This window comes from Adiantum capillus-veneris, chromosome 30 (genome assembly GCF_014529385.1).
Source record: "Adiantum capillus-veneris isolate H3 chromosome 30, ASM1452938v2, whole genome shotgun sequence".
Taxonomy (NCBI): domain Eukaryota; kingdom Viridiplantae; phylum Streptophyta; class Polypodiopsida; order Polypodiales; family Pteridaceae; genus Adiantum; species Adiantum capillus-veneris.
The window spans coordinates 81,406,304-81,426,732 of NC_140960.1; the positions used below are offsets into that span (position 1 = coordinate 81,406,304).

Genomic DNA, 20,429 nt, shown 5'->3' on the forward strand with positions numbered 1-20,429 from the left:
TCTCACAGCTGAGTTCTTGTCAGCTTTTTGGGCGAGGTTGTGGGACGCCAGGCAGCCGCAGTGAGTCACTTTGTTCCAGTGGCTGGTTGCACATAGAGCTATAGCAGTGGGGAGCTGGCTTGTACATAGTGGTCTCTCGACAGCATGCGCAGCTTATGACCATCCTGTGGAGAGTCAGCGTCATTGTCTTTGGGACTGTCCTATGGCACAGGAGGTTTGGCTTCGTGTCCTTCGGCTGATGCCAGCTCTTTCTGTAACCGGCCTGTTCAATCCAAAAAGGGCGGTAGACTTTACTTTAAACCTTGATTTAGCTTTCACCCATTATTAGTCGTCTATTTTACCTGTACTTTCAAGACACAACAAAGGGGAGAGGGATACAGGCTGCTAGATTGCACCTGTATGAGTAGACAGACACCAGATTGGCCCCTAACTTAGGCGCCCCTTTCGGTATTTCTTTATTGTTCAAAAGAGGGAATAAACGCTGTGGTTCCTACAAGCTGCCCCGCACAAACTCGGCTGAATTTCCACTGTTCCAGCCCGATTTCGGCAGCATAACTGTACTAGAACCTTTCACGGTCAGTATTCCCACGCATTGACTGACTTTCCCGACGCATACGGGCACTTTGCAAAACCTGGCGAGAATCTGCAGCACGCTGAATTCTCTGTTTTCAGCCCTGAAAATACGCCAGATCGCCTGTACAGCGGTCCCCTTGCGTCCCCGAACCTCCTGGGGGTATTAGGGTCCGTTTAGGGCCAAAACCCTAAACCTGCAAAAATACACAGCAGGCTGTAATTCACTGTTTCGGGCTCCGTTTCGCGTGCCGGTCGCATCCCTAGCAAGTCCTCGAGCTCCCGCACCTGTAGGGCTACTTGCCCTTTGAATCGGACGAGATTTCTGGCGTGAAACCTCTCCGAATTCACCTGTACTTGCGGGGGGATTAGCCGCTAGCTAATCCAGTACCTGTGCAAGAGGCTCTTGCCTCGGCAATCGCGCATGAACCCACACAATTGTACATTGGTCAAATGAAGAGCCCACTAGAGGGGCATAACATACTGCCAAAGGGGAGAGAGAGGGCAGTGCGTAGCGTGCAGGGCATCACTCCTGGCACCGCACTGTGCATAAGAGGGAAAGCAAGCACTCCATAGCTCTTAACCTGTGACAGAGACTTGCAAAATGAGCCTCCCAGCTATAAATCACGTTTTTGCCTTCTCTATAAGTAGTAAACTGGCCTCAGAGTGCCAAGTGTCACTCATTTGTGCATTTTCCCGCTTTAGACCCTCGGGTCTAAAAATATCTCACCTGCAGCCTCTGTTGACTTGGCCACAGAGTAACAAAATGATCCCCATGTCAAACTGCACGTAATGACGCGAAGACATTTTCAGGTCCCAAAATAGCAGTTCCCTAAATTTTAGGAGATGCTGCCATTGTATCTTTCTAGGTCATCCGACCCTCTTTGTACACTGCGGCCACATCCAGAACTGAAATGTAGCCTCTGTAGCAAAGGATTCCACTTTGGCTAGTCAATGACCCCACTTGGCTAACCATAGTCCTTGTCCAACCTTAGTGCTCTCTTGCCCTCAGGCCCGGACTCCCTCTGGACAGTTCCACACTAGCTATGCAATGCAGGGCAGTTAGATTTCCCGAGGGGTGTTTCCAAAAAGTGAAAGTAAATAGATAATAAGAAAGAAATCAACAAAAAGGATAGATAGTAGTCACACGCTGGTGACATACCCCCCTCCTGAAATCTCAAACGTCCTCGTTTGCATCTATGTCGTACATGCTTACTGTCAACACCTGTCGACACATATACGACACATACATGCTCATTGTCAACCCTGGTGTATTCAACACCTCGTCGACTCATGTATTGCCTGCGTGTGAACCCTGTCCCAATGACATAGTGGTAGCTTCGCACTCTGCCATTGCTTTGAGTCACTAACTTTCCAATGACAAAATGGTAGCTGCACATTTTGCCACTGTCTTATAGTACACGTTGGATCCCGTAACACTTTCGAGCATATCCAAACCGACAGTTTAAGAATGCAGTTACACATGTACTCTTCAATAGAAGCAATCACTGTATCCTTGACAAACTGACAAGAAATACTCACTTCTATAGCACTAACCAAACTTTTGGACATTCCATAAGAGCAATTGCCAAACTGACAATCTGTACAGCTCTAACATTCATGTAACAGGTATTTGATTTGAGCTCACTTTAAATACCATGTACATCATTTGTTTCAGAAGCCATTGTCACACTGACAATCCATGTAGCTTTGAAACTCAAGGGGTCAAGGTAGGTTGCAAATCGAAGGCTTCCAGGTAAAGTGATAACACAGTTGGTGACTCTGCAAGTTCACCTTCTTCCATCCACTTAGCATCCATTGGTGGATAGTTTCTGAACTTTACCAAGTAACGCCTAGCAACCTTGCCTTTCACTTTCCTTTCTTTGTGTGCCAAAATCTGTTCAGGGACCAAGATCTCGTCAAGTTCCTCGACTTCCGGCTGATCTTCAGCTGGCATATCTTCTGGCACATCACCCACATAGGGTCTGAGAAGACTCACATGAAACGCATTGTGAATCTTCCAACTGTCAGGCAATTTCAGCCTATATGCAACATCACTGATTATGTCGCACACTTGAAAAGGCCCATAGTAACGCATGCTGAGCTTTGGAAACAGTCTTTCCTTGCCCTTCATCTTCTTTAACCTTGCCTTTTCAAACCGTAGAAGCACCCAATCACCAAGTGAATATACCACTTCACGACGGTGACGATCAGCTGCTTTCTTTTGCTTTGCCTGAGTCCTTTCTAAGGCCACTTTGACCTTCTTGTACATTTCATCCATGTCTTGAACATACTTATCTGCTTCAAATATCTTGTCCTTTGTATGCAGTATGGGAGGAACTTTCTTGCCACCTTCAACTATTTCAAAAGGTGCCTTGCCAGTTGATGAATGCACTGTATTATTGTATGCATACTCCACCAATGGCAAATACTGCTCCCACTTTCCTTTATGCTCTGACACATAGCACTTCAGCAGATCTAGGACAGTAGAATTTGCCTCTTCTGACTGTCCATCTGTTTGAGGATGAAATGACGAAGAGAATTTGAGCGTGGTACCCATATTCTCAAACAAGCCTTTCCAGAACAAACTAGTCATGCGTGGATCACGGTCGCTAATAATCGACTGTGGCATGCCATGATACTTGAAAATATTGCTCATAAACAAGCGTGCCATCTGATCTGGCTTTATCTTCTTCCTGACAGGAATAAAATGAGCCTGTTTGCTGAATCTGCAAATAATGGTCCAAATACCATCGTTTCCTGTTTGCGTTCTCGGAAGATCAAAGATAAAATCCATAGCAATACTTTCCCATGGTTTATCTGGAATAGGTAGTGGTTGCAATAACCCTGGTGCCTTTTGCCTGTCAAACTTGACCTTTTGGCATATTAGGCATTCTCGCACAAAGGCATCCACATCCCTTCTCAATGTAGGCCAATAGAAGAATGTCTCAACCGCTTTAACTGTAGCATCGATACCACGATGCCCTGCATACGGTGGGACATGACTCTCTTCCATAACTTTGCGTCGCAATGGCTTTGTGACACACAATCTGCCATGCATCATCATGAACCCGTCTTTAAGAAGATAGTGTTCATGACGTTGTCCATCCATTAGTTGCTCGAAGACCCTTGCAAAATCTTCATCATTTGCATACTGTTCTCTCATATCATCAAGTTCATGATGATAAGGAATCGACACAGCTGAAATTTGTGGCTTTCTTGACAAGGCATCGGCCACAACGTTCTTCTTGCCTTCCACATGCACAATCTGAAAATGGAACATGGACAAGATATTTGCCCATCGCATATGCTTCTCAGATAACTTTGTTTGTGTCAAGAAGTATCGCAAGGTCTGATGGTCCGTTTGGACAACAAAGTCTGCACCTAGCAGGTAGTGTTTCCAACTTAAGAGCGCATGAATCACAGCCAGTAACTCTTTCTCATAGACCTGCATGGTCATCTCTGGCCCTTGCAAAATTCTGCTCTCATAGGCTACTACCCTGCCATCTTGCATTAGCACTGCACCAATGCTACTACCGCAGGCGTCACACTGGACCACAACTGACTTCCTAAGATCTGGCAACACAATGACTGGATCTGAAGTCATCTTTTCCTTTAAGAGATTAAAAGCTGAAATCTCTTTTTGTGTCCATCTAAAGGTGACTGCCTTCTTTTGAAGAGCATGTAAAGGTGAAGCAATCTCAGCGAAATTTCGGATAAACCTTCTGTAATAGGAGCATAGTCCCAAAAAGCTTCGGACATCATGCACCGTCTTCAAATTTGGCCATGACTTGATCGCTTCAACTTTTGCAGGATCCATTCTGACACCATCCTTTGAGACAATGTGTCCCAGAAAGTGAATCTCTTCCAGAAAAAACTCACTTTTCTTTGCATTGATGAGCAACCTATGACTGCGTAGCTCTTTGAACACAATGGCCAAGTGATGCCTATGCTCCTCTTCATTCTTTGAGTAGACTATCATGTCATCAAAGAACGTACCAACAAACTGCTGGTGTGGACGGAAAATTCTGTCCATCATCCTATTGAACGTAGCAGGAGCATTTGTGAGACCAAAGGGCATCACTAAAAATTCGTAAAGGCCAAACGTCGTTCTAAAAGCAGTCTTGTGCACATCCTCTGATCTAATGCGGATCTGATGATACCCACTCTTTAGATCTATCCTGCTAAACATGGCTGCTCCTTCTAATTTGTCCATAATATCATCAATTCTAGGTATAGGGAACCTATTCTTGATGGTATTCTTGTTCAGTGCACGGTAGTCGATGCACATACGCCATGAGCCATCTTTTTTCTGCACCAACAATACTGGAGAACAGAATGGAGATGAACTGGGCTGAATCAGCCCTTTTTCTAACAGCTCCTGTACTTGGCCCATTATCTCTTTCTGCTGAGCCGCACTAACCCTGTACGGAGGCTTGTTTGGTGGGCTACTGCCTGGCACCAAATCTATCGCATGGTCCTCGGGTCTCTCTGGCGGTAATTGAGACGGTAATGAATCGGAAAAACAGTCACTATACTGTTGTAAAAACATTGACCTTTCTTTATCTAGCACAGATAAATTTGATTCATCACAATCTGACACTTCACGTGCAAAAACCAAGTACGCAGAAAGATGCTTTTTCATTACAGAAGTAATAGCAGAAGCTGATACAGTAGGAATAGACTCCCCTTTAAGCTTTACATCCAGAATGTGAGTCTTTCCCCTGCTCTGTACAGTGATCTTTTTGTTGTAGGCATCCATGATTCCCTGTACACGAAACAACCAAGGAATACCTAACAACACATCACATCCGTCCAGTGGCATGATGTAAAATTCTTCAGCATCTACATAGGACTGGATATGTAGACGCAACTTTCCAATGATGGGTGTCACAGCCTCTGTATGGCCAGGACATGCCAAACCTGCCTCTGCTGTATACCCCATCTCTTCAGGTCTGATTCCCAACTTTGAAGCCAATTCTGGGGAAATAAAGTTGGCTTTGGCACCTGGATCAAAGAAGATAAGCACTGTTTGATCCCTAACCTTTCCCCATGCTCTGCAAAGCTCACTTGCATCTGAATTTGGCTTGTCGCCCACCATATCTGGCACTAGACCAGCCATGGGCTTCTTTCCCTTCCTGTCCTCCTTGTCTTCAGAATCAGCTGGCCTTTTCTTTGTAGGACAGTTATAAGCAATGTGGCCAGGCTGCTCACATATAAAGCATTTGTTCTCTGTCCTCAGGACCTTCTTTTGCTCTTCTGACTTGCGAGGAAAACGTCTTTTCCATTTCTTTGCTGGTCCTTTTTCTGATTCAGCCGTAGCTTTGTCTTTCCCTGCGTTGGCTGACTCCTGAGTCCCTTTAGGAGCCTCATTGGGAACGTGCTTCTTGGCTGAATTTTTCTTGCCTGATCCTGCCTTGACGCCAGTGTTAAATTCACAATCTTCTCCCTTGAGCAAACCATTGCCAGTGTTTGCTACCTCGATGAGCTGCGTCAAAGTAGTGACTTTGGTCTTTGTGCAGTATTTTCTCAATCCTTTGGGTAGGCCACAACAGTATTTTTCAATCTGTTCTGTCAATGGCACAAACCTATAGGAAGTTACTGGAAGTAGAGCTTTCCAAAACTTCCGATTGTAATCATCCAGATTTCTGCAAGTGGCAGCATTAAGCTGGTGCCATTCTGTCATGACATCTGCTTCGAAATCATCAGATAACCATGCTGCTGCAAAAATCTGCTTGAAGTAAATCCATGTGGACGGAGCTTGCCCTTGAAGCAATAAAGTTGTCCACCATTGTCCCGCATTCCCTGTCAAGAAAGTGGCTGCCTTGCGGACCTTTGAAGCCTCTGTAAAGTTTCCCCCTGCATAGGCCTTATCAAACTGCTGGAGGAATGAAAGAGCCTTCTTCCTGTCATCAAACCCTGTAAAGGTCGTGAATGACACACCTTTGCCACCTTCTTTGTACGGAGTTGGCCTCTCCAGCGGCGTTAAATTGTCATATGGAAGTGACTGAAACATGGGAACACTAATAGGGTTCATCTGTGTTCCTTGGCCGCTATTAACTTGACCTGGAAATGCCATATTTGGCTGCTGATTTGTAATTCCATCCATACCAAAATTTGCTTGTGGCATCCCAAATTGTCCCTGAGTGCTTTGAAACCCTGGTTGCATACCCATGACACTGTACATGGGGTTAGGCATCATCGTTTGAGCACCCGCAAACACTGTTCCTGGCGTATAAAACTGATTTCCAGGTGCATGACCAGCCATGCTCTGAAATACCGATCCACCTCCAAAATAGCCAGGGTGTACTGAAGGTGGTGGGAAGACCTGTTGCATAGCCTGTAGGTTGCTTCCCTGCCCATTAGAACCAGCTATAGGCTGCTGAAAGGTGGCGGGCTGAATTGGTACAGCTTGAAAAACTGGCATCTCAGCCACCTGTTCTTGCACCTTAGGCATACGTTGTGGAGACTGCATGTTCTCCGTCAAGTGTACAGGTGTTTCCATTGACTGTGCGGTATGAATCACCTGTGTTCGAGCCTTAACAGGCTTTTGAATATGATCCAGTGACCCAACTTGCTGAGACGGAACCGGAGGTTGCAGAAAGGCTAAAAACCTCGGATTCTGCATTACTTGTGTGAACATAGCCACAGCAGTAGCCAACTGGGTCCTGAATATATCATCATCAGTCTGTGGTGGTCTTGAGGACTCACCCACTTCATGTGTCTGTTGACCCTGTGAAGAGGAAACCTCTTCAGTCACATCATCTGGTCTGTCAGCCATAATTACAATTCCCTGTGTCTTGTCTATGATCCCCTGTGTCTTCAAGTCCAAAACTGACCAAGGCTCACTTCTATGGAAAAAAGTGATTTAATCCCGTCGATGGAACCATGTAACCGGCCTGTTCAATCCAAAAAGGGCGGTAGACTTTACTTTAAACCTTGATTTAGCTTTCACCCATTATTAGTCGTCTATTTTACCTGTACTTTCAAGACACAACAAAGGGGAGAGGGATACAGGCTGCTAGATTGCACCTGTATGAGTAGACAGACACCAGATTGGCCCCTAACTTAGGCGCCCCTTTCGGTATTTCTTTATTGTTCAAAAGAGGGAATAAACGCTGTGGTTCCTACAAGCTGCCCCGCACAAACTCGGCTGAATTTCCACTGTTCCAGCCCGATTTCGGCAGCATAACTGTACTAGAACCTTTCACGGTCAGTATTCCCACGCATTGACTGACTTTCCCGACGCATACGGGCACTTTGCAAAACCTGGCGAGAATCTGCAGCACGCTGAATTCTCTGTTTTCAGCCCTGAAAATACGCCAGATCGCCTGTACAGCGGTCCCCTTGCGTCCCCGAACCTCCTGGGGGTATTAGGGTCCGTTTAGGGCCAAAACCCTAAACCTGCAAAAATACACAGCAGGCTGTAATTCACTGTTTCGGGCTCCGTTTCGCGTGCCGGTCGCATCCCTAGCAAGTCCTCGAGCTCCCGCACCTGTAGGGCTACTTGCCCTTTGAATCGGACGAGATTTCTGGCGTGAAACCTCTCCGAATTCACCTGTACCTGCGGGGGGATTAGCCGCTAGCTAATCCAGTACCTGTGCAAGAGGCTCTTGCCTCGGCAATCGCGCATGAACCCACACAATTGTACATTGGTCAAATGAAGAGCCCACTAGAGGGGCATAACATACTGCCAAAGGGGAGAGAGAGGGCAGTGCGTAGCGTGCAGGGCATCACTCCTGGCACCGCACTGTGCATAAGAGGGAAAGCAAGCACTCCATAGCTCTTAACCTGTGACAGAGACTTGCAAAATGAGCCTCCCAGCTATAAATCACGTTTTTGCCTTCTCTATAAGTAGTAAACTGGCCTCAGAGTGCCAAGTGTCACTCATTTGTGCATTTTCCCGCTTTAGACCCTCGGGTCTAAAAATATCTCACCTGCAGCCTCTGTTGACTTGGCCACAGAGTAACAAAATGATCCCCATGTCAAACTGCACGTAATGACGCGAAGACATTTTCAGGTCCCAAAATAGCAGTTCCCTAAATTTTAGGAGATGCTGCCATTGTATCTTTCTAGGTCATCCGACCCTCTTTGTACACTGCGGCCACATCCAGAACTGAAATGTAGCCTCTGTAGCAAAGGATTCCACTTTGGCTAGTCAATGACCCCACTTGGCTAACCATAGTCCTTGTCCAACCTTAGTGCTCTCTTGCCCTCAGGCCCGGACTCCCTCTGGACAGTTCCACACTAGCTATGCAATGCAGGGCAGTTAGATTTCCCGAGGGGTGTTTCCAAAAAGTGAAAGTAAATAGATAATAAGAAAGAAATCAACAAAAAGGATAGATAGTAGTCACACGCTGGTGACACTTTCCACAACACGGCAGTACATTTGGGGGGCAGCTGCTTGGTCCACTCTCACGGGCCCGGCACTACAGTTTGAGCTATCCTCCACCAGCAGGATGATAGTGATACAGGGGGGTCGACCTACACTCCAGCTTGCTACAGAGCTTACTCCACAAGAGTGGTGCAGTGAGAGAGAGGAGTGTTGGGAGCTTGTCTGCGGCTTGACACTCTGGTTCATCTGGCGGGCCCGCTGCTTCAGCATCTTTGAGGCTCGCCCTGTACCACCAGCAGAGACAGTTCGAGATCTTTGGCTAGAGCTGATCCATACTCTCACGGGACAGTTTGAGAGACTTCAGGGCAGCTCCGACCACATGTGGGAGCATAGAGAGGCTTTCCTTCGACTCTGGCGCCCTTGGCTTTTCTTCACCATGGTCTAGGGTGTGGTTCGATGGCACTACCGTCCACCTGTGTGGCTTTTCCATCCTCCCATCTCCTGATATAGCCTCATTGTATATATGCTGTTTTTTCATTGGGAGAGTCTCCCCTTATGATTGTTGTAGCCCTCTCTAGTAGAGGTGGTTGTAGCCCTATGGGCAGTTTCATTAACTAATAGAAGGATCTATTTCTCGGAAAAAAAAAAGGTGGGTTAAAAATTATACAAAAAGTATTTATGTGAAGCTCTCGATCAAAGCTACACGGTGGAAACGGTCAAGAGGTGACGTCTGGGCATTTACCCCAACAAATTGCCCTCTTCGTGGACAATGCATAAAGTGTTTCATGTTTCATGGTTGAAATTGTTTCAAGGTGATCCTCGAGGGAGTATTTGAGACGAGAAGCAACCTGAGATCCTTGATAAAATTGAAGTCACAGAGCCGGAGCAAATTCTCTTGCATCAATACAAGCATGGAACTCGGAAGCAAGCATGGCAATAATTTCCGATCGAGGTACTAATGAAGCTGCATGGGTGGATGATGAAGAAGCGGGTGAACAAGAACTTCTTCATCGATTATCTCAATTTGCTAGCCTCTTACAAGGGGTCCATGCAGCTTGGCACCAGTGCCTCACTTTAAGCAGGAGGGAATGCCATGTGCATACGGGCTGTGTGCCACTTGGACATACTAAACCTACTTCTGGAGCCAAACAATGTATATAGAGTGTAGGGGATTTAGTTCGGCAATTTTGTGAGCTTGCTTGTTGGACCTACATGTCTGGACAAGTCCATTGGATTTAGGTTTGTGTGAGTCTGAAGGCTCTTGCATGAATGGTTTGTACATATGTTTGATAGGTGTTGTGACACTTCGGTTGACATCCGGCAACATTAGCATGTAGTATAGGATAATTGCAATGTGTCAAACCAATTCAGAGGTCAAATGCATCACTAGTTGTGAGATATGGGCCTCATACTACAGAGTGTCCTAAAACTCTGTGCACGCACATCTGCACTTCGTGCAAATTGCTGTTGATACCAATTGAAATGCCTTTTGAGGTTAGGGGCACACAATTCAAGGATTTTCTCCCATGAACTTTGAGGCTCGTGCGCTAAAATCAAGGGCAGCTTTTCCTTTCACTTTGTGCACCCATTGACCTACAGAATTTAAGGTTTGGCTCTCTCACACAAAGTGGTGGTGACTTGCGGTGCTTGAGGTCCAAAAACGCACTATAAAAGCAGCCCTTTTCATCCATTCTCTCCCGGATTTGCTGGTGCGGCGGTGCCTAGCCTTCTCACGTTTTTTTGCAGCATTCACCCCTCTCTATTTGCTGGCGTTTTGCCATGTTGCAGCATCCTTGGCAGCCCATCACCGCCCTCCACCAGCCCATCCTCAGGTTTTGCAGAGGCACCCCCTGCTGGCCATTTTCCGTCCATTACCTACCGCATCTTTTCTCATCCATAGCTTTCATATCTGTTGCGCTATCAGCCCTCTGAACGCACTACAGATCTGGGTTTTTGCACCCAGCATTCAGCCCTTGAATCCTCTCTTATAGGGTGTGCAAATCAGCTTAGATCTTGGTCCGTGGTGGCTATATGTGGCCCACATCGAGCCAGGACTTCATTGGTGCATCAAATCAACCTTGGAGGTGCTTCATTTTGAAGAGTTTCCAGGGCAGGAATCTCCCTAGAGTAGAGGCGAGTCTTGCATTGAGGTATATCATTTTGTGTACATTGTGTTTATGCAATGAAAAGCAAATATGACTCTAGTAATGGGGTGTGGTGTCCTTGAGCGGGTCGCTGGGGACCCCATTAATGCATCTCTCTCTCTCTCTCTCTCTCTCTCTCTCTCTCTCTGCGCGCTGCTCCCTGCGCGTGGCTCCCTCCTGCGCGCTGCCTCCCCTGCGCGCTGCTCACTGCGCGCTGCTCCCTGCGCGTGGCTCCCTCCTGCGCGCTGCCTCCTCTGCGCGCTGCCCCACCCCTGCACGCTACCCCTGTGTGCTGCTCCCTCCTGCGCGCTGCGCTGCTCCCTGCACGTCAAGTGAAAACACACACCCCATCCCCATCCCCTGCCCGCTGCCCCCTGCATACACACAAGCTGAGTGTTCTCTTCCCCTCTTCTTCACAATATGAAGAGAGGGTAGCTACGAAGCCAACCATGTCTTCCCCCATCATCAAGACGCCGACACCGACAAAGAAGACAACGTCCTTCATGCTCACGAATAAGAGGCTTGCACAATTGGAGAAGGACATGAAGGAATGGCGGATGGAGAGAGAAATATGGAAGGAGGAGAAAGCCAACTTCATCAAGCTATGGAACGAAGAGAAGGAGGACATGAGAGCGGAAATCCAAAATCTCAAAGAGGAGAAGGAGAGAAGGGAACGGGAGAACGAGAAGGAGAGGGAGAGATGGAGGAAAGAGCAAGAAGAGATGAAGGCACAAATCGATCTCCTTCATGCTTCCCTCACATCCCTCACCCCCGAGGAAGGAGAGATTAAAGGGGAGGCTAAGGAAGCCCTCAAGGAGGAGATCACCAAAGCCCTCACCGCAAGCATTGAGGACAAATTAGAGGCCACCAAAGAAGGATGGGTCGAAGTAGTCAAAAAGAACATCAAGAAGGTAGCAAGAGAGGAAGCCCAAAAAGATGAAGTACTCATCGTACACACAACCATCGAAGAGGAGAAGATGCGACAAGCTCGCCGTCTCAATGTGCGAGTGACCGGCATCAAAGAAGAAGAAGGGTCTACACCCGAAAGCGATCGGAAAGCTTTATGCAAGAAAGTGGGATACAAGGAAGAAGAGATCCCTTTCTCCAAAGTTTGGAGAGCCGGCAAAGATCCAAAGAAAAGAGCTCTCATCCTCCAATTCGCCTCCGAGGAGTCTCGAACTTCCTTCCTCCGAAAGAGGGTCATCTTGAGAGGGATCGACGGCCCACCGATTTATCTAGATGATGACCTCACAAAGATGCAACAAGATCACCGTCGCGCGTGCATGCCTCGAGTCCACCAAGCCCGCAAAGAAGGGAAGAAGGCAGTATATCGGGATGGTAGGGTTATCATTGATGGCAAGACCATCGCATAGGGACTCGCGGCCTGTGGGACACACGAGGAGATTCATGTCACGGTTTGGAATTGCAATGGAGACTTATGGACACACCCAGAGAGACTTGAGGAGGTGATGAGAGGTCGAGACATCATTCTACTTACAGAGACACACGAGAGCCCGGAGAGAGGGTTACCACGGATACATGGATTTCAGTGGGAGTCTCTACATCGAGGATGTATGCGCCAGCACACCACTCGCGGCTCAGGAGGAGTGGCCATACTCTTTAGACAGGGGCTTCACAGCAGACTACAGATTGTTGCCCGGGACCCACAGGCCCGCTACATGTGGATTCGCCTCGAGCTCTCACGAGACAGGATCGTCTACATTGCCCTTTGCTATTTTGCTCCCACAGGCTCCAGATTCGCCCCTATTGAGCAGGAGTCACCGTACGCATGCCTCACGGAGGAGATTATGGAGTACTCCACACTGGGTGAAGTCTTCCTTATGGGAGACTTCAATGCTCGTACACGCAGTGAGCAGTGTGAGACATATGACCATGAGGACCCAGAGACACTACACACTCTAGATGAGGAGGCTACTATGAGAGACACAGCAGACAGAGCTCCAGTCACAGCTTATGGACGACATCTACTTCGACTTGGCTCCCAGCACCGTCTCGTTATTTATAACGGGATGGTCCAGTGGCCCACCTCAGGGGGCCTGACTTGTATGCCACATGGAGTTGCAGAAGGAGGGGGGAGTACAGTCGACTATATTCTGGGACCCAGGGAGGCTACACACCTTATCACATCCTTCACCATTCCACCCATACCCATCGGAGCCGACCACACATACCTCTCTTTCTCTATCACCGGAGATACCATCACACACAGCTCCACAACACGCACTCCACACACCACCATCCATTTCACACATGAGTTAGCCTCTATTTACTCGGCCAAGGTCGAACATGGCCTATGTCTCCTCCACCCATCCACACCACTCTCAGTTCTCACATCACATATCTCTTCCGTTCTCCACACTTCAGCTATTAGCTCTTTTCCACACACCACTCACACAGGACGCACTCCCCCCCCCGGGGCTATGCCTCAGAACCGTTGGTATGATGATGAGTGCAGAGAGCTATACCGACGCCTCCATGCACGACGAGCCTTAGGAGAGATCACAGAGAGAGAGGCCAGACGGCATATGAAGACGCTGACACGCCAAAAGCGGCGAGCATTCGAAGAGGCACAGGAGCTTGAGCTATACCGCCTATTCATGAGCATGGATAGCGCGACGGCATGGCGCACCCTACGCGAGCCACGTCCGACTACAGCTATTGAGGATCCACAGATATGGCATGATTATGCAGAGCGACTTTATGAAGTGCCAGGGCAGCCTCCTATTCCACAACCACACGAGCCTCGCCCCACGTGCTCCTCCTTCTTTACAGCAGAGATGGTAGAGAGGGCCATACGCCGCATGCAGCACAGACGATCAGCTGACCATACTGGATTACAGAGTGAGCACATCATTTATGCGGCCTCCACTATAGCCCCGTTGATTGCACATGTCTTCAACCGGGCTATAGGGGAGGGCTTCCCAGAGGAGTGGACACAGCACACCATAGTGCCTATCCACAAATCTGGCGACACCCTGGACCCAGGGAACTACAGGACTATCATGATTGGCCACACGATGGCCAAGCTATATGGAGCAGTACTTGAGGCACAGCTCAGCTGCTACGCAGAGATCGAGGGTTTACGAGCTCCAGGCCAAGCAGGTTTCAGACGAGCTTTCTCCACCATTGACCACATCTTCGTTCTGCGCTGCCTCATTGATGGGGCAAAGGCGCGGAAGAAGAGGCTTTACTGCTGCTTTGTGGACTTCCGCAAGGCCTTTGACACAGTCCCACGCGAGAGACTCTTCCAGCGCCTTCACAGCATTGGGGTACCAACAGAGATGATTTGGGCCATATATGCTCTATATGAGAGGGTGACGGGTCGGGTTCGTTGCCCAGGCGGTTTTTCAGAGACCATTGCTAGCACCATTGGTGTTAAGCAAGGATGCCCACTCTCCCCGACACTCTTTGGGCTATACATCGACGAGATCTCCGACTACATACTGCGAGCAGGGGGAGAGGGGAGCGACTTGGCAGGTACTCCGGTCCACATCATGTTATATGCTGATGATATTGTGTTGATTTCAGAGTCACCCGAGGGCTTGCAACGCCATCTTGAGGCCTTGGACGAATTCAGCACACACAGGGGGTTGACTGTGAACCTTGGCAAAACCAAGGTTATGATCTTTCACACATCCAGTGCAGTGAGGAGCGCCGCCACCTTCACAGCAGCAGGAGGACAGGTTGATGTAGTCACCTCCTATGTCTACCTTGGCATCACATTCACCAGCCTACCAGGACCCTTCACTATGAGGCAGGCTGCTGTTGACAGGCTCACCCGAGGATATGCAGCTCTGGCCATGCTAGAGCGGAGGTGCCACCAGGCACACTTTCAGGAGCCCCGCACGAAGGGGTGGCTTTTCGACACCTTAGTCACCCCGGCCTTGATGTACTCGGCGGCAGTATGGGCACCAGGATTGACAGCTGACCAGTGGACACAACTTGAGAGACCACAGGTATATATGATCTCACGCTTGCTCCGCAGCAAGAAGACAGTGCCACACGACATTATTAGAGCCGAGCTCGCCACACCACCTATGGTTGTAGAGGCACTATTCCAGACAGTTTGCTTCATCCAGAGGATGAGAGAGCTACCTCCTGACAGACTTACCCGTAGAGCATTTGAGGCAGCTATACAGCTATCAGAGAGTGGACATGAGAGAGCATGGTACTCACAGGTCAGAGCATGGTTTGAGGGACACGGTCTTGACATGGAGAGCCTACCACCATTCCAGTACGACCCCCACTCACCATATGTTCACCTCTCTCGCAGTGAGAGGAACTTGGTATTGAGACAGGATCTGTGGCAGCTATACACTAGGAGAGTCTGGGAGGCACCTAGCTTGGGGACGAGGATGTCAGATTACAGAGACCAGTTTCTCACCATATTGTCTGGGGGGTTCATACAGAGACCACGCTACATGGACACATATATGCCACATAGCTCACGGGTGGCGATTGGTCAGCTGAGAGTGGCTTCACACAGGTTAGAGATTGAGATCGGGAGACATACTGGTGTTCCGAGGGGGGAGCGAATCTGCAGAGCCTGCACAGAGGAGGTGGAGAGTGAGGAGCACTTTGTATGTAGATGCAGAGCATACACTGAGATCAGAGGCAGGTATGAGGCCCTATTTAGAGGACAGCCCACTCTCCGAGAGATCATGGAATCTCGAGATTAGAGACAGCTCGGACGTTTCTTACTAGAGATACAGAGCCATCGGGACACACTACTACAGCCACACACAGCTACACAGACAGAGGGGAGACAGTCGCAGCTCACAGACTTCTTTCAGAGGATTTCCGCCCCCCCCTCACCAGACACTCAGAGGGGAGTGACACTCCCACAGGCGGAGGTGAACCGAGCTAGACGACGACCACGAGTCACAGGCTACAGGGGCGCGAGCTCCCACCACCGACAGATCGAGGAGATCCGAGCCCGGGAGCGCCGTGCCACTGAGGAGCGAGTGGCTCAGATGAGGGCTGACCCGACAGCTTTCATCCGGGTAGCCTTGGCACCAGACCCACCCATGTACCACATCTTACACCCCCCCATTAGTACAGGATGGAGCTAGATAGCTTGATGCATTCTCATGATTGTACTACCTTGAGCATACAGACATGCATATACCCCTAGAGATAGAGCTCCATCCCTCCTCAGATACTCCACTACCTACTTTCAGCTCAGTTTTGTATCAATTTTGTTTCATTTGTCTTTCCGATAGACGGATGACATACACACAATGTACATTTGATTTGTCTCATAGGCCGATTTCGGCCTGACATAGACGTTAAAAATCTTTCTTTCTTTCTTTCTCTCTCTCTCTCTCTCTCTCTCTCTCTCTCTCTCTCTCTCTGTCCATCTCTACCGTGACTCTCTGTTTGATTGCATCATTTTCTATAGCAGATCTCCATCTCTCCGCATAAATCCGCCTATCTACATTGGGACGTTTATTTCTCCATATATCTTTCATTTGATTCTAAGTAAGAAAACATCAATTAGGCAAAGTTCTTTTCACTAATGCAAGGGTAACGCAAAATATTTGTGATTGTGTGATTTGCTCAATGCTACCTAATCTCTTTGATCTGCTGCATTTGATTCTAGAGCTATGGTCGACACATGCGTCTAGAGCCTGGTGGGAACACTGATGGTGGTTTCGGCATTCCATAACTATTGACTTGCCATTGGTGGGACAAAAATTGTCTATTGTGGTGCCTTGCGAGTTTCTTTTTAGAGTTGGTGTATTTGATGCTGTGGTTGTCTTTGCTATTGGCGATTGGACTCGTCGGATTCCTTCATTTGCATCCAAGATTTGAGAGGAGATGTTAGAGTTTTGAGGGTTCTCTCCTTGGTGTGGGAGAGGGTTTATTTATGGGTCCGCTTGGGCAACACATGGGGTAACATATGGTGTATGTATGCCAACTACCTCATGTCTCTCCAGGCACAGCCACAAAACATCTGACTCTCCATACTTGTAACTCCGCCCTTGGGGAATACCAGCCCCTAGCAATAGCATTCAAGAGGTGATAGATGTTAGGAATAAAGGAGTAGCTAAGTAGAGACTAAAGTGGTTTACTTACTGGAGAGAGATAATTTTCACACACAAGAGAGAGAGAGAGAGAGAGAGAGAGAGAGAGAGAGAGAGAGAGCACATTATATACGTGGTTCACCCAACGTGGGCTATGTCCACGGGAAAGCAGCCACTCAATGGCTTTGCATTTCAAACTAGAAGTAGGTTACAAAGGGATTATACCCTTGATGGAACTCCCGCCTTGCTTCACTCTCACCACCTCACACACACCTTGCTTCACCAACTCCACAATCCGTTTTGTGTGTAGAAAAGGCCTCCTTTTATAGGCCAAAATGGGCTGCCCTCTTTCATGAGAGAATCGAGACAACCGTGTGTAGTTGCTCTTGTGTAGAAAAATCCAAGTATAACTCTTACATGTTTCCATGTGTAGCTACCCTTGAGTAGACAAGTCCGCCTAAAACTCGTCTACCAGCCATTGAATTTGGCCACCGGTCAAAGACTTCCGACCACCGGCCACCGATCAACCGCCCAACCGACCGGCCATTTGCCTTTCCGACCGCCATCCGGCCATAATATTTTGGCAAAAAGGAATGTTCCGGCGAGTGAATTTTCTCACGCAAGATGGCTTCTCCTCATAACGAGGGCCTTACAGCTGTTCGTTTTTTAGATTAAAATTATAGGGGTGAATCAGGCTCCATACTTAACAATAGACCTCCAACGTTGTGGCATGGAGACTCCTACCAGATCTCAAACTATTGGATGCATAAAGTTCTCTTTAAAGTGAGACTTCTTTCAACATCCTTGTAGGCAAAGGTGGTCCCTCCAAAGAAATCTAAGCTACCTTGAGAAGCACACTCAATCATAATTAAATCCACCTCTAATGTAACCCTTTATCTTTAACACTAAGACATTGTCGAGACTGTTACGACCCTAGACATCAGGATGTGGGCTTGAGTTGTGCCCAATTCTAGGTTTGAACTGTGGGGCAACTTTCTTGATCTAAAGTTTCTCTCTTAGAAATGTGATTAGTTGGGAATATCTTGTGCACTAGGCCAATCTTTACTAGTAGTAATTCTCTCAGCTCTAACTGATACATGTTGTTTTCTTTCATTGTTCAGGAATCACAATTTTATTATCTGCCATTGCTGCAGTTATCTTGCAATCCAATTGTCATGTACCCACCCTGATGCTGTCAAACGTCGTCGTATCGCCAGTTCAGCTAGGATGCTCTCACCCATTTTAAAGTTTTTCATTTGGATGTTATTGAACAGCTCAGTGTAAAATGAAGAGAAATATTTTGTGGTCCCAATCAGGTTGATGATGCCTTTCATGCGTGTTGGAGAGATGGTAACAGGGGCAGATCATTCCCCTGTAGCTCCTGCTGGGTTTTGGATAGCCTTGCGTGGACACGAACCCCATGCTGTGATCTATGCGATGATGCTTCATGTGGTAGAGTTCAACTTATCCTTCCTAGCTCAACACCCACATGACATGGGTGCCTAAAATATTGTTTGGGTGCAGTTTTCTGTAGATTCAATGTTCACCATTTAATTTGAATTGTTGCAGATCATTGGCTGGTGCTTATTTGCTCCGTTATCTGTCGGCCTCCTCTACATTGTCTCTTTCCCAGTATTCTATATTTCGATAACAAGGTGTTGTCGTAATGATGCGCTACAAATTCCTTGATTGCCATGACAGAGAGTTGCAGAAGAAGCACCTTATGATGTATCCCTCAATGCGAGCACTTGCTCTTTACCTGCTGTCTGTAAGCATTGTAGCAGTATTGTACACATCCTACTTTGTGACATGGTCTTCCTTGAGTGACTTGCTTCTGTCTACACCAGGAAAGGTGGTTGTATATATAGTTTGAAGGATGAACCTCAAACAACAATGTTGTTTTATAAACAATTAAGAGATTGTACAGCTTGAAGGGTTTCACTTTTTTTTTTTTTTTGTACTTCTCATACACCAGGAAAGGTGGTTGGTTGTATATATAGTTTGAAGGATGAACCTCAAACAACAATGTTGTTTTATAAACAATTAAGAGATTGTACAGCTTGAAGGGTTTCACTTTTTTTTTTTGTTTTTGGTACTTTTTTTTAATCCCTTTAATTTGTGTTAGTCATATCAAGTATTCCCTCAATATAGTATTCTGATTTTTTAGTGCCTTAAAAGTTTGAACAAATTGCCAGTAACTTGCAAGTTTTGAATGCTGCACTGTGTTGAAAAGTCTGTGTTTCTTGCGTTCCCCCCCCCCCCCACCCCCCGCTTTTATAACTTGTGTTCTCCATAATCACTTTGTTAGTGTAGTGAGCAAATTCAATAATTGGAGTCTAAGAATCCATGTCTTTTTGTAGTTTTCCATAGAGTTTGAAGCACTTTTGCAAGCAATCAGTGCCTTGATAGCATTGTTTCAAGGTCTTAGATGTGTTGAGATAAATAAAGTTGACAATCAATACCTAGCAACTATCTACCAAACAATAGTGGTCAATATGTTGCAGTGAGATATAAGTGATAAATGTGGGTGATGATAGTGCTAAGGTGCACACAAGGTCTCTAAAAGACATTATCTTCATGAGCCCAACATTAGAAGAGAAGGATCATTTCAAGCAAAGCTAAGATGGAAGTAAGCACTTAGTGAAGGTCCACCCAACATGTGTAACAATATGACATTTGAAGCTTGACTTGTGTGACTTTTGTGCTTCAATTTGTATGTAAATTGTAGGTGACCTTTTTTTTGCATATGGCTTGATTGATTGCTGGTTTCAAACTCATAGGATGCTTCTAGTCCTTTCTTTCATATTGTACTTATCAATTGTTGTGAAGACAAACTTCCATATGTTTTATAGAGTGTAAGCATGTGGAATCCTTCATTGGCACCTTTGAAGTCATTTATGTAGATCCTCAATAATCTATTGTTTGCAACAAGCTATTATATATTGGTTGTCTATCCTCGGAGCTAGTCGCAAGGGAAACATTATTCTATGACCTTACATGTGTAACACCAAGGCATAATGAATGGAAATAATGTCTCCATCTATACACCATCCCTGGCAAGAACAACATGGCCCAAGCTAGACAATGCCGTGATTGTGGCAACTAAAAGATGAATGGAGGTGGATGTACATGGTACAATGAAGTGCACTTATGGCTTACACAAAGCAACTAACATGGTTGTTGCCATTGCTTTTTTTTTTTAATGTTTATTTTTTTATCTCAAAAAGTTTATTGGATGTTGTAATTGATGGTTTACTTTTGAGTGAATAGGTAAAGAAATTTCTTTCATATTGTACTTATCAATTGTTGTGTAGACAAACTTCCATATGTTTT

The 20,429-nt window shown here is 46.9% G+C and overlaps 1 protein-coding gene across 2 annotated transcripts in view; it reads left to right on the forward strand.

Moving 5' to 3' along the window:
* LOC147418290 (uncharacterized) overlaps positions 1 to 19,034 on the forward strand; it is a 48,905-nt gene extending 29,871 nt beyond the window's left edge. Inside the window, exons 3-5 of one of the 2 annotated variants that reach the window (XM_086507446.1) lie at positions 18,218 to 18,312; positions 18,413 to 18,548; positions 18,666 to 19,034. In XM_086507446.1, the coding sequence (XP_086363572.1) occupies positions 18,218 to 18,312; positions 18,413 to 18,548; positions 18,666 to 18,763 (329 nt within the window). In that variant the 3' untranslated portion in view covers positions 18,764 to 19,034. Of the gene's footprint in view, positions 1 to 18,217; positions 18,318 to 18,412; positions 18,549 to 18,665 lie in introns of both variants that reach the window. The other variant, XM_086507445.1, reaches the window with a different exon arrangement.
* The last annotated feature ends 1,395 nt before the right edge of the window (positions 19,035 to 20,429 follow it).